Here is a 16,893-nt window from a genome sequence, read left to right as displayed (position 1 = left end):
TAACCACAAGTACATTTTTGATCTGTTAATTAGATACCTCCTAACTTAGTCTCTGTTCCTGGTACCAGATTTGCTTGGTCTTTCTCTTTATTGTCTCTCTTCTAGATTGTGCTGGGATAGAAATCTAAAATCTTCACCTAAGGTGTTTTGCTTTTTTTTCCCAAGTCTTTATAAAGTGTAGTGGTTTTGGTTTGCCAATTTGAGCCACAGCAGTAATTCAGTTGTTATTTAATTTTTTCTTAAGTTATTTTAGGCTTCCTTCAAGCAGGTAACCTATAGAAGGGGATGCTTGGAGTTTTTTTGAATACTGACTTAAGTTTGATTTTCAACCTCTAGCTATTATGTTGACATTACCAATTTAGACACTGGTGATTTGCATGACTACTAATCCTACTGATGGGAAATGTGAGTTTTTTAACAGCTGAAGTTGTACATCAATGTTAAATTGTCATCCACATTGCTACCTGAGTTTGATTGCTGAAGCAATGTAGTAATAAAGACATTGTTCAATATTTGCATGCCTAAACTCCACCCTGTTATGCTCTTCGGATAATAAATAGCTGCTCTTAGAAAGAACACAGTACAGCAGGCAGACATTGGGAAGTGTGAAACCCCAAAGTGTCTCTTACTCTGTTAGACTGCCTCAAACCATGATGAAGGAACTTTTACTCAGTTGTAGGAACTCTGAAATACAATGGATAGAAAAGCAACCTCTCCAGGCCAAAGTTCTAGGATGTAATACTATTTCTTAAGAACTCTTTTAAGAACAGCTGCTTAGAGCCAGAAAAATTATTTTTTACAGATCTGACTATTCCTGCCACAAAAATCTTGCTTTGCAGCTTTGCTTGTTCCACTCTGCACCCAACAAAGTTTCTGTAAGTGAAGAACTTCCATCCAGCTTCTGATATATTTTAATTTTGAATAGGCTGTGCTTTCCATACAAGTGAAAAATCTCACCTTGTTTTAATAGTGTAGATGCTCGATTTCACATTTTCTGAAAGACACTTTTTTAATGTAGAGACTGTGTCAATCCACAGCAGACTGGTATAAGTCCTTTCATGTTCCCATTGGAATATATCTTCACCTTCAAAATATATTTGCATCTGTACACATAGATCAAGAGATCTGATTGACTATGTAATGGTAAAGCACATCAAAGCATTTTGAAAGATTTAGCTGTAGCCTGTAACACTAAATAAAAAGTAGTGTTGGTATTTCCCCTTTCATGCCAATAACCTTAAACAGACATAATTTTATACTTTTTCTTGGGAATGACATCAAGAAATAAAACAGGAGATGAGTATATTGGAATGTGAGTATTTGCTGCTGCACCTGAAACACAGTCTTTATACTTGGGCAATGTACAGAATCTCCAATGTTCTCCTTGTTATTAATTGTACCTTCTTTACTACTTTCATTCTAGAGACAGAAATACCATTGGCTCACAAAACCCTCTGTATAACTCTATTCCAAATGGCAAACACAACAGGTACAGGAAAATGTCTGCAACCTTCCCTCATAAAAGTGCCTTCCTCCTTACTGTTTCTTTCCCTGTTAAGAATCCAGAAAATAGAGCTGAATTTGAGTAACTTTTTTAGTCAGATGATTAAACATTCTCACCATTATATAATACGATTTCCATTTTATTTTAAACATACTTTGCATGATATAAAAATATTGATCACAGTGAGCTTTAACAATTGTTACTGCTATAAACAGAAATGCTGCACGATGGTTTTAGTGGAAATAAATTATATAGTCATTATCTCTTAAAAAAAAAAAAAAAAAAATCACAAGAAGGAAAAACTAGGCTGTTTGGTCATTGACAGAAAATAAGTCCTTATTGAGTTCTTTACAAAACATGAACCCCAGTTGTTTTCTACATTTGCTTTCCACATCTTGAGAAAAGCACGAGTCTGTCTCCGCAAGCCCCACAGGGTCTCTGGTGAACATTTAATTCCAAATATTAGCAAAGTTTCTGCTGTTCTTTTGTTCTAATGGAAAAATGCACACCAAGGTGGCACGTAGTGCTGTCGTGGCTAATTCATGAGTGGTCTTTTCCAGTATGTAGGCACACAGCGGCACACTTCTTCGCTGAAGTAAAACCCAGCGTCGCAGCGTTTCGTCCGCACCGTACACGGAGGTCTGTAACAACTAGGCAAAGGGGGAGAAAAGTGAGCATTAATAAAGCAATCATTTATATTTAACTGGAGCAGAAATCTGTGTGCCTTCACATTGCTGCTTCTCAATGGAATATTTAGTTCCTACAGCTACATATATTTTAACTTTTTATGTTCTTGCAACAATTTCAGTTGAACCATTCCTCATAAAAAACAGTGAAACAATAACAAATGATACTGAAGAGAAATTATTCTTTTGCAACACATACCACAAGGATCTTTTTTATCACACTGCTGGTTGCAGTCGTATTCCAATCTTGAGCAGTATTTTTCAAAGTTTTAATTTGAAAATAGGATATATTTCTGTACTCAAATTGATTTGTTATAACCTACTGCATGCTGCAAATTGGAGGTGGCAATCCAGAATCAGGTGATAACCAAATCTATCATCCTCCTACCCAGGACTGTTTCTCTTCTTATTGACTACTTCCTGAGAGAGGTTTGTCCACACATCTTTCACTGTGGCTCTGATCTTGAAAATGAGAACATATCTCCTTTCAAGTTGCAAATTCCCAGAGCCAGTCTCCGAGCTAGTGGGAATGTATCTACATTCATATTGCATCTGTGTGCATTCTAAAGAAAAATTAGATCCTATTTATCACATTTCTGATAAATCTTAATGAAAAAAGAACAGAATTAGTGTCCACCTGATTAAAATAAGTTAAAAGAAATACAGCATTGAAACACAAATCACATTTCCCTATGCAGCAGCAGAAATTTTCCTCACCAATTCCTTGACTGAAAAATAGAACTTATACAAAGATAGTATCTCTGGTTGTCCCTGAACCCTTCCTTTTCCTATTTAATTTTTCTATTAAAACAAGAACTTGACCCAAAATAACCTTACAATAACAATGCTAAATACTTTCTGGTGCATAATGGAGACAAAGTACAAGTCTGTGATTTTTTCAGACACTGGCAATGGGTCAAAAGACAAAAGTATATGTCTTGAATTTCAGCACAGTTATACTTGAAACTTGTACTTAAATAACTTGTGCCTGTTTGTGAAACACTGACATTATGATCTTTTATGATAACTCTTACTTACATATGCACAGCACACTAAATTGTGCAATGTCATTCCCTTCTTCCCGAGGTAATTCTTGTTTCGGGCTTGTGGGTACTCTTACTGTTGTTGCAAATAAGTTAGTATGTTGTGTGCTTGTTTTGGATACTAAGTTATTACTTTGTGATAATTTGTTTATGATATGAGGTCTGCACTACAGTTACATTAATTCACACCATGAAGTTCATCCAATGGACCTGGCTATGAAGAAAGTGATAAGGAATGAGGAAGACTGCAAATGGGACATTTATTAACTAGTCACATCATGTTCAGTGTTTTCAATGTCATTCATCATAGATTAGTTCACCACTGTGGTCTCTGTAATTAAGGGAGCAACATTATTTTGTGTCACTTAATAGATATTTGAAAACAGTTTAAGCAGCTCATGGCAATCTCTCAAAGCTGCATTATTGATCTATTCCTCCAAAAGTTTGGAAATAGTGGTAAAGGCAACAAAAAGCTTTGTGAAAAGATCTAATATTGTGAGCAAATAGGCAAGCAGCAGCAGGTGTGCTCTGGGAAAAAGGTAATTCACAGAGATGCAGTGGATGAAGCACTGAACTCACCTTTTTGCTGTTCTTACCATGAAAGTTTAGACCATTTCATGTACTGAATGACAGCAAAATGAAGTAAGAAGAAAAAGAGGCAAAGCCAAACTCTTCCTCACACTTATGACTGGACACAATGAAAAGCAGCCATGCAAACATTAAGCAAGAGGAATTCATTTGCTTAGAATTCATGCCTCCTTGTGAACTTGCAGCTGGGAGTGCTATACAGCACCTCTCCCATGTGAGTTTGTGTCCAGCAGCAGTCAAGGTCAGGTTACTTCAGTCTTATCCTTATTTGGGACACTTTAACTGAGCAAGAAAGTCCCTCTCCTCCTCTAAAGTGCTTAGCAGATGAAGTTCCTAGTTATCTGGCCCAGCCAAAATGGACCAAAATAAATTTTGGAGGTGGTAGCACAGGGTGAATAGCAACAGAGTCATTGTAACTACATAAATGTGGTTTCCTTAGGAAACTGCTGAACAATAGACCAGGTCTTTCAAGAGATTTGGTCTGAATGCTGTTTACAGAGTGGTTTCATGTCCCAGAGGTCTGTCTCAATGAGGATAAGCTGAGCATGCTGGAGCTAAGACAGACAGATGCTCAGTCACTATTCACAGTGCTGGGCAAAGAAACTTTCTCTTTATAGTCCATAACTGTGAATTTTTGCTGTGCAGAATGCCCAGATTGTCACTGTCTAACAACTCCACAGATGAAACAAGTGGAAATGCTACTTCTTGGGCTGATAAACAGCATAATCACCTTAAAAAGCAGCATGCTGAGAGCTTTTTTTCCCCTTCCCATCCTGCGCTTTGTAGATGATTTTGTATTTCTTCCACCTGAAGCACAGCATAACACTAGAGGCAGAGGCATTTTAGTACCTAAAAATATTAGTGCTTCAGAATCAGAAGCTATAAGCACTACTTGTAGGACAAGGACATTGTCTAGGACATGACTACAGGATTATGCTCATTTCTAGGGCTCACACGTCTAGCACAAAAATAACAGAGAGGTACTTCTATTTTATCTTAATAAATTTGCATAATTAATATATTTTATATTTTTATTATATAAATTAAATTGCATAATTGATGCTGTTTTAAATAAGCAAGGGATCTCTCAGAGATAAAAAGGATGTTTCAGGATTTTTATTCCTTTCAGAGACAGCTTGTGCTGGACAGAGCTAAAATGTGAGAAACCTATGGTAAGTCTTCTCTTAAGGAGGAGAGATTGTCCCCTCTACTTTCCTTGACAGTGCTAACATCTACAGGACTACCGGTTCTAAAGATATAAAGTAACAATATATATAAAAACACCTTTCTTTCTGCACTCAAAGACAAAAGCAAAACAGCTTAGAAAAAAGGTAAAAGCATCCTACATCACACTGTCCTTGGAAGTGAGAAAGTGATTGAATCTCTTTATCATACTCAATCACTACACAGAGAAAGACTGAACTTAATTTCCTCCCTCAAATACTAAGTCTATAAATCAGCAGAGATATTGAAATCAACATCAGATATTTATCATAGTATTTCTAAGCTTCTTAAGTGCCTGATTTCTTCAGTTATGAATATTCTTTTAAAATGTAGATGGTTTACATCTGTATCACTGCTGGAAGTGAAACGTGTAATACAAAGGCTTTGCTAATATGTAAAGCTTATGCAACCAGACTGATTGCTTTTCCTCTGCAAATGTAAAATTGAAATGATGTGAGTTGAATTCTAGAGAAGAAATAATTTCTGATATTTCTAACAACCTACAAGGCCAAATACTGGTAAACAAGTAATGCCAGTTAATAATATTTTCCCTTATTTTAGCGATTTCAACAGGAGTGTCACTACTTATATTTGACATTTTTTCATTTTAGAGATGAACAAATGTGTGTGTATATATAGAGCAATATATTTAATCCAACTAATTGCATTTTAAATATTATATAAAGCTTATTTTTGATAAGCATCATCCACAGACATTTAAATATCCCAATTTTCTATTTTCCATTTGCAGTGCCTAAATTGCAATTTTTCATTCATATAATAGAAATACTTCTCCATCTTAGAAATAAGTGATCTTTCCATTGCAAATGGTATTGTTTAGGAAACTTTACAATATTTAATTTAATTAAGAAATTAGTTCAAGAAATTTACAAGAGAACTTTATGAGAAAACTTTTCTCATATAATACACAAATCAAAAATAATACTGTTTGTTTCTCAGAATCCAAAACCATTCACATTTTTATATATAGACTCCTAATGCTATGGGTGTAGCAGTCATGTAAAGAAAAGGTCCTGGGGTATATAAAGAAATTGCAGAATTCTCTTCCTGTCTAAATTTTAAATCGTGAATGTGGGCAGTCTGATCTATAGTTATGTATGTCTTCTTTTCACAAAAATCACCCAGAGCTAGATGATCCCAAAATTTAGGAGGTGGAAATGAAAGATGTCATCTCTAGAAGTGTGCTGGTTATGCAATGAAAGCACCTAAAAGCACTGAAATCTAACTAGAAATATTTGATTTATCTGAATATTTGAGTTACTTGAATTGCAATATTCAGTTCTTAGAGAAAAACAGTGGGATTTTAAATACAAAAAGATACAGGGAGCTTGAACTTAAGAGTTCATTTTCACTAAGGAAAAAAAGGAAAAGAAAGAAAAGTTCTGGGAAGTATTTTTAAGAATACTGGAAACTAAATGTGCTTTAAAATACTTATTATGTCTAGTAGCTTCCTGTTAGAGACTACAGAAGTCATAGAAGATAAAACTGAATTGAAAATAGGCTTACTTTTTACTTAAGATTACAAAACAATTCAACAAGACTGCTAATGTCACAACCCAAAATTTTAGACCTTGAACACAATAAAGAAAATAAAAACTGAGGTTTTACCTGCATGTCTGGTGATGGAACCTTTTTCCTTTCAAGAAGCATTTATTGGGAGATTCTATACATTCACAGACGCATTTTGCAGGATTTAGTGGCTGATGTCTAGGACAGGTCTTTCTACATACACACTGGCACTTTTCCTCATCAAATTCCTTGTTGGGGCCGCAGGAAGCAGGGATGAGTTTGTTTTTGCACATGCACTGACACGATGACCTGTCCAATTCCTTGTGAGCTCCACAGCTGGAGGGCCGCACGCCTCCTTTGCAGACACACTGGCAGGTTTCTTCATCCAGCTCCTTGTGAGGTCCACAAATGTGGAATCCTTCAGATGTGTCTAGAAAAGCAGCAAAAAAGTTGCACTAGTACCAGAATTTTGTGCCTACTCTCTATTTTTATGTGAGGAAATGAGCAAATCCACACCTTTGATGGTGTTTCAAAAACAAGCATATGTCGAAAGACAGGCAACAACCAGTAGTAGCATCAATACAGAAAAAGATACAAATGCCTACTACAACTTCTTGTCTTTAAAAGGACATTTCATGCTCTAAGGGAAGCTGCTTACCAGAATCTCCAAGGTGAGAAGAGAAGCCAAAATCATGCTGTGACAAACATCTGCAAATTTGATTATTCCAAATATGATTTTTCGGACAGGTCTTGTTTGCCACATGACACCTGTGAAATTAAAAATGCTATTGATTTACTACCATAACTCAAGGAGAAAAAACCCCTCTATTTTAGCTGTTGATTGATTGTTGTTTGCTCTCCATTGCAAATATCTAAGAGTATCAGCTCATTCATAATTTAATTTTTTATTCTTGTCATATCTGTTACTGAAGGTTCCCCCCACTATAGAAATTTTCTATCATTTGTTGAAGAAATCTTCTCATATCTCAAGTTTTAGCTCCAACTTCTAGAAGCTGATATTTGTACTTTGCTGATGTTGTTTGGAAACAGACCTAAACCTAGAACATATGCCTCATATTGAAGAGTATAAAAATTCTTTTGCATGCCAAACACTGCTTGGTAACAGGCATAATTTTCCATGTTACTTCCTGAAGCAAAAAATTTTTTCAAATTTAAGATGTCAAAAGACAGTGGATGATAGTTTCTGAGTGAATTCTGTAGACAAAACTTAAAAAATAATTTTATCAGATTCTGTTTCATTTTATGTGAAAGTTATGTGCCATTAGCTGACACTTTGTCTCATTAGTCACTCTGTCCGGCCTTCTTGAACCTAAAGATTTGGACTTGAGCAGTGATGCCTCTTCATATTAAAAATAAAAGCAGTAAACAAGTTAACACTTTAGTCCTCTTTTGCTGCTGCAGTTTGCAGCCAAGGTAGTGGTACCAAAGAAAGCAAAAAATCCAAAGAGCAGCTGTTGCCTTTTTAAAGAAGAAGTGAACTGAGCTATCTGGTGAATCACTGAGAGAATATTCATGTGTATTATCTCATCTTCCTTGCTTGCAATTTCTTTATCATCACAGCTGACATTACATCTTTGAACAAGTCAAGCCTAACTTCATGTATCCGGGCTGTGTCATTTATTCATTGTTTCTGTAGCATTTCTAAAATCCAACTAATCTTTTAAGACAACACCTATATTACACATTTGATGCACTTTTCATTCCCCTGAGCACCATTACTCACACATTGAAAAATGCAGGTGCTGGGATATTCTTCTGTGATCATCATTCAAGTGGACCACTCCTCTTCAACACACTAAATCACTCAGCTTGAAAAGACTGCTGTGGTTTAACACCACCCTGCTTTGCCTCCCATTTCATCAAACTGGTGTTTCCTGATTTCATCCCACTAATGATCTCACACTCTCTGCCTCACTTGGCATACATTTCCTTTAGCCTGCCTTCCGATTCCGCTTGAGCAATAGTACAGATAATTTACAGACTATTACTGCATTCTGTTAAAAACACCCAAACCAAATCAAACCAAACAACAACAAAAAAATCAAACCCACCTGCCTGTTTTATTGCACAAAGCCATAGATTCTAAACTTAAAGAACTTGATATATTCTGATCTAGTACTATGTTGTCTTACCTCTGTTGCAGTGTGATTCCTCAGTCACAGGACAAGCAGCTACCTGTGTGTCCTGGTGCAAGTCTGGTATCTGTATTCTCACCTCCCTCAACTACTGGAAGCTCTTTCCTGGCCAGAAGAAACTCTTGCACTGGTCATTACAGCTGCTCTTAACTAAGAAACACTGAGGAGCTGGAGAGAGTCAACATAATTTGACTTTCTTACTGACTCTGGTTTCCAAGCCGCTGTTTATGATCCATGTTTTGATGAGCAAATTAAATAAATTAAACTCAAAAATAATATAATCTATGTTTACACATGTGTCAAAAAACATCAAGACTTAAACTAAATTAAACCACTGAGGAAAATGCTTAACACTTCTGAGAAATTTGTTCTACTCACTCCCCTTATTAAAAATGTTAGTTCATTCCAGTTAGTTACTGATTCTTTCCCAAAGCAACTGTTAGCCTGTTATGTATTTTTGACCTCCTAAACATTTACACATCATAAAATCATCACTCAGACCTCTAAAGGAAGGAGATCTTCAAGTGGTATAATAACTGAAAATCAGATTTCTGGTGACAGATTGTTCTGTGATATTTTTTCATTCAAAATCACACACACAAAAAATCAATATGCCACTTCTGTGGAATGCCAATTAACACTTTATTTTTCTCTTCCATTCTATTTTATATGCACCTCTGGCATATGAAGACGTCAAAGAAGATTTGTAAATTAAAGACTCCCTAAAAAACTAGCCTTTAAAAAAAAGCATTTAAAGTATGAAAATACAGATCGAGAGAAAAATGTTTTCTCCTAATTATTTACAAAAATATTTTTAGTTTTTCTTTTAAAAAGAAATTGATTTTGCTGATGTTTTCTTTAAGTCTCAATTGGATTGTAACTTTTTCATCAAGCAAATCCCAGACATGTTATTCTTCAGTTTTAAATGATCTTACTGCAATTTATCTGCTGGGTAAAATGGTGATGTTAATTTAGTAAAACTCTCTCTTTGTAAAATAATGGCAGCTCTCTTGCAGAAGGCATTCTGCTACTCATGTGCATAGTTTATCTATCCTGGCTGTGAAAACAGCATTTTAAATCTGCATTTTAAATCAGAATTACATAGGCTTGCTCATGATGTGAAAAGAGAGTTGAGCCTCATACTTACTGAGCTTGTGCTGCTGGCAAGGATCGCCGAATGATGGAGTGCACTTGTCTGTAGACATCCAGCTTGGACATGCACCTGCAGGATGTGTGGTTGGCAAAGCTGACAGTGACAGGCTTGGGGCCGTGGGACAGGGGCACCGTGATCTCAAACAGCTACAAACAGCAGAGCAAAGCAGAAAACTTCTTACAAATAAAACTAATGCAAGGGCACACGAAAAACCTAGCATGAGATTAGGTTCAGATTTTTTGGTGTCTTCCAGCATTCCATCATACTGCCAAATAATTACTATGTGCTAAATCAATACAATAATTATGGTGTGACAATTGACACTTTAAGTGTTAAAACCAATTACATGCCAGTTTGCTTACTACAACATTTAATATACAAGAGGAAACTGTCCAAAGAACTCATTTTTCTAGAGGAGATGACTTCAAATTGGCAGCACTTAAAAAAATATCAAAAATGAAACATGTGGAAGGTGCTTTGAAAAGCTGAAGAATAATATAAAGAAAAAGTCTTCTAATACATCAGTTGCACAATTATAAACACTTTTGTAAAACATCAATGTAGTGGACTTGGATCAAACCAGTTCTGGATGAATGACATTTAAACTACAGCATACTGCATTTTAAAATTTTTAGTATTTGTACCTGTGCAGGTTATATGCCTGTCTTGATAGAATATATCTTAAGCTATTCTTTGTTTTTGGTTTTTTTCCCCAAAGTATTAAGAAATATTCACTACTGATAAAATAATCTGTATATGAACTAACAAAGCATAGCCAACACCAGACCACTGGAGATGGCAGCAGAGGACAATTGCTACATTTCTAAAGCACCTAAAAGAAGTAGATCTCAGCCCAACTGTACTATTCAGCTTCAGGAGACCACTGATAGAAATTTCACAATAGCAGCTGAGATGTATCCATCAAGGTAATGATAATGAAAATGATGGTGAACGTGAATTAATCTTACTTATCCTTCCATTAGAGCTGTGAAAGGTATCAGTTTGAAGATGAATATTGCTAACAACTATTTCCATCAGCACTTCAGTGGAGCACTGAGAAAAAAGTCTAGTAAAACAATATAAATGTAGTTTATATATAGGCTTCCTTGACCTCCTCAAATTACCTTCAGTATGTCCAAATAAATTCTCTTAATAGTCATGTATTTTACATCACCCCATAGCTGCTACTGTTTATTCAGTGAAACAAGTGAATGAACTCTCAACATACATAAATTCTGTTTGAATCTTCATCTATGTAAAACATTTCAGATTATATAAAACCTGACCATAAGCAATGCCATGGTTTTGATAGCATCTACAATTTATTTTTTGCTCACCTTCCTCATCTAACAGAACAATAAGCTCAACATCTGCTGTCATTATAGGGCATGTCTGGCAACATTTAACAGCCAAATGTCAATACTCAGAAAGGATATTTCTATGAAAAATACCTCTTAACATCTATGTATGAGGATGGTTCTCAGTTCTTTTCTGGCACCATTGTTGGCTATGGCTACTGTTGCTGGTACCCACATTGCCCAAATGGGTAATTCTTCTTGGAGACCAAATGGCTTATATTTCTATTTGATCCCTCATTCTCTAAAAGACTGGATTTACTGCCTTCTTAGAAACCCAAATCTTCTCTTCCTTTCCAACTTTAAATTATAATAAAACCCAGACTAACTCACTCTAAAGGGAAAAGACCTTTCCTTCAGGTACTAATACCTAAAGACAGATATTCAGAACCAAAGACTACAATGAATGAACTTCAGTCCCCGGAAGAATATAAGATCTGACAGCAGTAGAGAAGTCTTCAAAAAGTGGAGAGCTTTCATTGCTCTGAAAAATGTTAGCAGTTATAATAAATAAAACAGTAATTTACAGGTATTGCTACAGGCAGAGGCAAATAAAAGAAAAACATAGACTTGACTTGCCCATGCTGTCCTGTACCTTTTTGCCACCAACACTGCATTGTCAGGAAACCAGTGGGAAGCAACAACAGAAGCAGTAAGTGATTGAATAACTAAAGAGTAATATATACATAACACAAAAAAAAAAAAGCCCCTAAACTCCCCTAAACATAACCACAAAGCTCTGTCCTCTTCCAGAGGAGCTGCTAATTGTAAACATACATCAGTAACACATTGTTAATCTCAGAGTACAGCACATACTAACAGAAGCTCTATGTAACTGAAGAAAAATTGAAAGCCATAAATAATTAATGCATTTAATAAGAATTCAACACCTGCCATCCAGCAAGTCTAAGGCTATTTTATCACAGAAAGCCAGTTGGCAGGTCTTGCAGTCTTTCACACTGTTTCTAGGGTTTCTCTTGCAAATACAGTCCACAGCTTGAACTTAATATGATTTCAAACTTAGTAAAAAGAAAAGAATCTAACAGAAGATGGGAATCTCTGAATGTGTTGCAAAAAGCACCATCAGAAATCCTGAGAAAGCAATTTTCCATATATTCCTTCTCAGTGATCCTTAGAATCATAGAGATCATCTAATTAGAGCCCCTCTGCCGTGGGCAGGGACACCTTTCACTAGACCAGGTTACTCAAAGCCCCAACAGGCATGTAATTTTGATCCATGGCCTTGATGGCTTCTTCTTTAACTAGAAGGACTTCATAGCATACTTACCAGGAAAACTGAGGTTCTTATACAATGTATTTCTTTGCTGCAGTGGCCAAATTAATTTATTCAGCACTATCATCATACGTGCCAATAGGCATTGTACCAGCACAGATAAAATTATTATTATGCTCACTGACTTCTGAAATATATCAAAACTGTTATTATGTGGGAAGGCCATCATTCTATATACTTTTCAAATGCAGGATTTATATATGTTTTTTTCCCAAGATTTACATGTTCTTCTGATGGCCTGTGGTTTATTTTGGCAAGTTTCCCTTAAATTGATTGAGTCTAAGTTTCCATCACTTGTGATCTTTGCACTTTTTAAAGTGTCAGTAAGGCCAGCCAAATATAACCAGTGTAACACAGTACAGTGTGTCTAGAGAGATTTTAAAACTGAGGACATAAGACTGATTTCAAAACTAAACATCTCTATATTGAAAACAATGAAATAAATTATTTGAGAAATGGTACATCATTATTTTACTGTTGAACTTCCTCAAAAAACTATTTCAAGGCCTATGTGGGATATAACAACAGGCATTTGATATAATAAATTCATATTTATGTAATATGCTTAAGTTCCTTATTCTATAGTTTTCTATTTTAATCCCTTTCTTTTCCCAGAAATATTAACAAAAAACATTTGGAACTTATATATCTTCCACTATTAAAAGTACTTACTATATCACTACAATAATTAGTCTAACAGAAAAATGCATGGGATAAGGTAAAAAAATGGTAATGTTGAAAACAACTAAATATACTTGTGGCATATGTCTGAATTGTGAAAAAAACACCACGTACATCCCAAACTGGGCAAACAACTTCAAGCTGTTAACTTGTTTCCTGTGAGAAAATCTCCTCTAAATCTAATTTTGATCTGCTTGGATAGATGTTTTCCCTTGAGGCACTATAACTGTAACTGTGAAAAGAGATGATTTAGGACCTTTACAACAAGTGATCTGAAAAAAGCCAAAAATATGTCCTTCCTGACAGCCAAGAGGGAGAATGGGGTGAATCAGCTCTTTGAAATCTGCTCTCTGCTTCCCTTTAACCTATGAGCAAGTGCCTGTAGGTGGGACATAAAAAAGGGGTGCTGAGGGATAGGCTATGGCTGGACCAGGTAGTTCCACAATTTTTGTAACCACTGTTGATTTATTTGTGCCATGGAAACAGAGAAGAGCTGTTTGATAACAAATTGGAGAAAAAAAGCCCTAACACTCACAAAATGAAAACTCAAGCAGTCACACTTCCAACCAAGCCACCACTTACAAACCGGGCTAATGCAGACAGGAGAGGATCTACTGCAGTTTGTGAATTAGTCTAGGGAGTCTTCAAATGTTGTCACAGACCTTGTACCCTATCTTAATTAAGAAGTTGTCTCATATTTCAATCCTGGCAGTATAAACATCCCTTAGCAAGTTTGGGGGAAAATGGCATTAAAACCAAAGCAGAATACTTTTCTACTTTTCTCTCAATAAAGTTTAGTAGGTAGAAAGGAGGAACACAGCCTGAACTAGAAAACTATTGACCTTGCTCTGGACCACCACTGTATTCCACAAAGCAATCTGGGAACATCTGGCCTGGTCCACTTCCCTGGAAATCAATGATTCATCCCCGGTAAAAATAATTTCTGTGCTTAGTTATTTTATTTTTAATTAATTTTGATGAGAGCTGATATAATCTTTATCTTACTGTCTGGAACCAATGCTAGAGCTTGCCCTCACAGTAAGAGCTCCAGCTGAATTTTCCATTAAGCACTTTTTCTGCAGAGTGAACAGTATGAAGTTTTCTAACTGAGTTTATGCACAAAAACTAAAGCTAAAAATTGGTGAATTACAAGAAAACTATTTGTTCTCATTTCTTTCAGGAAATAAGAGAAACTGTGGTAAAAATAGGTGTGTAGGATACCTGAATTCCACAGAAGGTCTTGAATCCAATACTTTTTTTTCATTCTAATTCTCATCTGATATGGGGTAAACTGTGGTCAGATAATTTTTAAAAATTTGAGATGGTGACAGATGAAGAAATACATCTATAGGTCTATTCCTTTATTAACATGTTTTTTAAACTGCATTTTGTCAAGGACCAGATAAAACTGGAAATCAGAAGCAAGACAGAAAACTCATAGATACAATTGCTTGCTTTTACAGGATAAGTAAGAAAACAAAACAGGGTTATTGCCTCTTCTTTCTAATAAGAACCTTAACATTTTCTTTTTCAGAGTCTCTCAAATCTTTAACTACTCCTACATCATATCATCACCAATAACACCAAGAACTTCAAAAGGAAATTCAGTGCTAAACGTTTTCTGTGTGAAAAATTACTTCACGCAATAGATGTGAACAGTAAGATGGAGAGAAAGATTATTTAGCTAAAACTGACACAGTGCTCAAAAACCAGGAAACCTGTGTTATGTGGAACAGCTCTTTCTGTGATGAGATAATCCTTTATTTTAGTAAGTTAAACTTTACCAATGTGTGGGGGTAAAAAAAGAGTCTCATTTCTTGAGTTTTAAAATGAAAATTATATTTGCATCTTTCAAGCAAGTGGAATTGAGATGATGGTTTCTCCTAATAATGAGAAAAACAGTAAGGCTTGAACAAAGTCAGTGCTGTAGTTGTCCTCATTTAAGCTATTTGAGCTACATTAGTCCTGTTCTGTTTGGCTGTTTACCAGAAGCCTAAATTTAGGATTGAAAATTCTTGGAAGGATTTACCATTTCAGACACACCAGACTTGATGAGAAATGAGGGCAGAAAATTCACTCTACAAAATTAGCAGGTTTTGCTGTTTTTTTTTTTTTTTTTTTTTTACATTCTCTTTCCCTAATTCCTCCCAAAAAAGGCTCAGAACACTACAAAGTTTCAGGATAAAGGAGTAACATTTCTAAGGGCTTCAATTTTATAACAGGTTATGCAGTTTTTGGTCTTCATTATAAATATGTACTGTATCTTCAGATACATGAGTGCTCTTGAAAAAGGAAGCAAGCTTTACACTAAGAAGTAAAAAGCCTACAACCAACAAAACCCTACCAAATAATATAAAAACAGGAAAGCATCCTAGAAAATGCTTTTAAGTATGACTATTTTCTCAAGATTTTTGAGGGAAATGTTGAAAGATAATTGTGATAATTCCTGCAGCTACTTAGAATAATGTAGTATATGCTGCTTTAAAGGCAGCTCACAGGCTCAGTGCATGATCTCTGCATACTCCTACCTGATCACTAACCCTGAACTTGGAGAACAAACCTGCACACACACCTGGAAGATGTATTACAACAAAACAAATAGATATATAATGCTAATGTTTCTTAATATAGTAAAACACTCCTTCCTAAAAGGCCTTATATCCTTTCTTCACAAGTCCTACAGCAATCTACACTAATAAAATTACAGGATAGTTTTCCATGGAGTGCTTGCCCCATGCAGGCATAAGGTAGATGAAAAAAAAAATAAAAGAGAATTAAGTTTCATGGATAATCTCAAAATTGAGAATGGGACATCATAATTTATGTTTTCCCCTGAAAAATAAAAATATTTTGGGGAAAAGAGTGCTAAGCATTTTTTTCCCAGGCAGTAGTGTCTTCGGCTGTTTTTCCTGTGTATTTTGGAATGGACTATTTCCTTTGTCATAGCAGCAATAAGAAGGTTTAAAATAAGCATGAACATAAATGTATTTGCAAGAAGTACATGAACTGTAATAAAAGAGTGAGAACTTACTGTCTTGCTGATGTAATTTGTGCTGATATTCATACACTGAAGTCCTTCACTATTGCAGCAACCTCCACATCTGTAGATGGATACACATGGGGGTTTAAAGAAGGTGTTTGTAGTTGCTCCAAACTCTTTTCCCACATCCACACACACTTCACGTGGCATGCACTGAGTTTTTCTCCATTCAGTATCAATACCTGCCAAGTTACAGGGAATTTCATATGTTATAAAGTAACTGCTTAAAATCAAAAGTATCCCGCAGTAAATCAGGATTCCTTTTTAAACTTCAAAACCAGAATCTGAATTTCTAGAGTCACACCCTTTAGTCAGTGAAACACACATCTATGTTACCTTCTAGCTGATTTTTCTTCTTCACAGGGACAAGACATATCACCAGGGAGTAGACAAAATAACTCATAGTGGAGCTAAAAGGGGACCTAAAAAGCGGGGGAGACCTTAAAGCACAGAATCACAGCCTGGCTGGTGTTGGAAAGGTGACTTATAAAGGTCACCTCTCACCTAGTCCAACCCCCTTGTAATGAGCAAGGGCATCTTCAAGCAGATCAGGTTGCTCAGAGCCCCATTCAAACCTGAATGACGTTTAATGTTTCCAGGGATGGGGCATTTACCACCTCACTTGTCAACCTGTTCCAG

At 35.7% G+C, this 16,893-nt stretch overlaps 1 protein-coding gene across 1 annotated transcript in view; it reads right to left on the bottom strand.

Annotated features, from left to right (window-relative positions):
• Positions 1-1,622: 1,622 nt before the first annotated feature.
• VEGFC (vascular endothelial growth factor C) overlaps positions 1,623-16,893 on the bottom strand; it is a 68,687-nt gene continuing 53,416 nt past the window's right edge. Inside the window, 5 exon segments of the mRNA XM_079307468.1 lie at positions 1,623-2,154; positions 6,675-7,005; positions 7,234-7,343; positions 9,879-10,030; positions 16,246-16,436. Coding sequence (XP_079163594.1) covers positions 2,040-2,154; positions 6,675-7,005; positions 7,234-7,343; positions 9,879-10,030; positions 16,246-16,436 — 899 coding nt within the window. The 3' untranslated portion in view covers positions 1,623-2,039.

Source organism: Erithacus rubecula, assembly GCF_903797595.1.
Source record: "Erithacus rubecula genome assembly, chromosome: 5".
Classification (NCBI taxonomy): domain Eukaryota; kingdom Metazoa; phylum Chordata; class Aves; order Passeriformes; family Muscicapidae; genus Erithacus; species Erithacus rubecula.
Note: the sequence above shows the minus strand (reverse complement) of the source record. Positions and strands in the feature narration are given on the sequence as shown.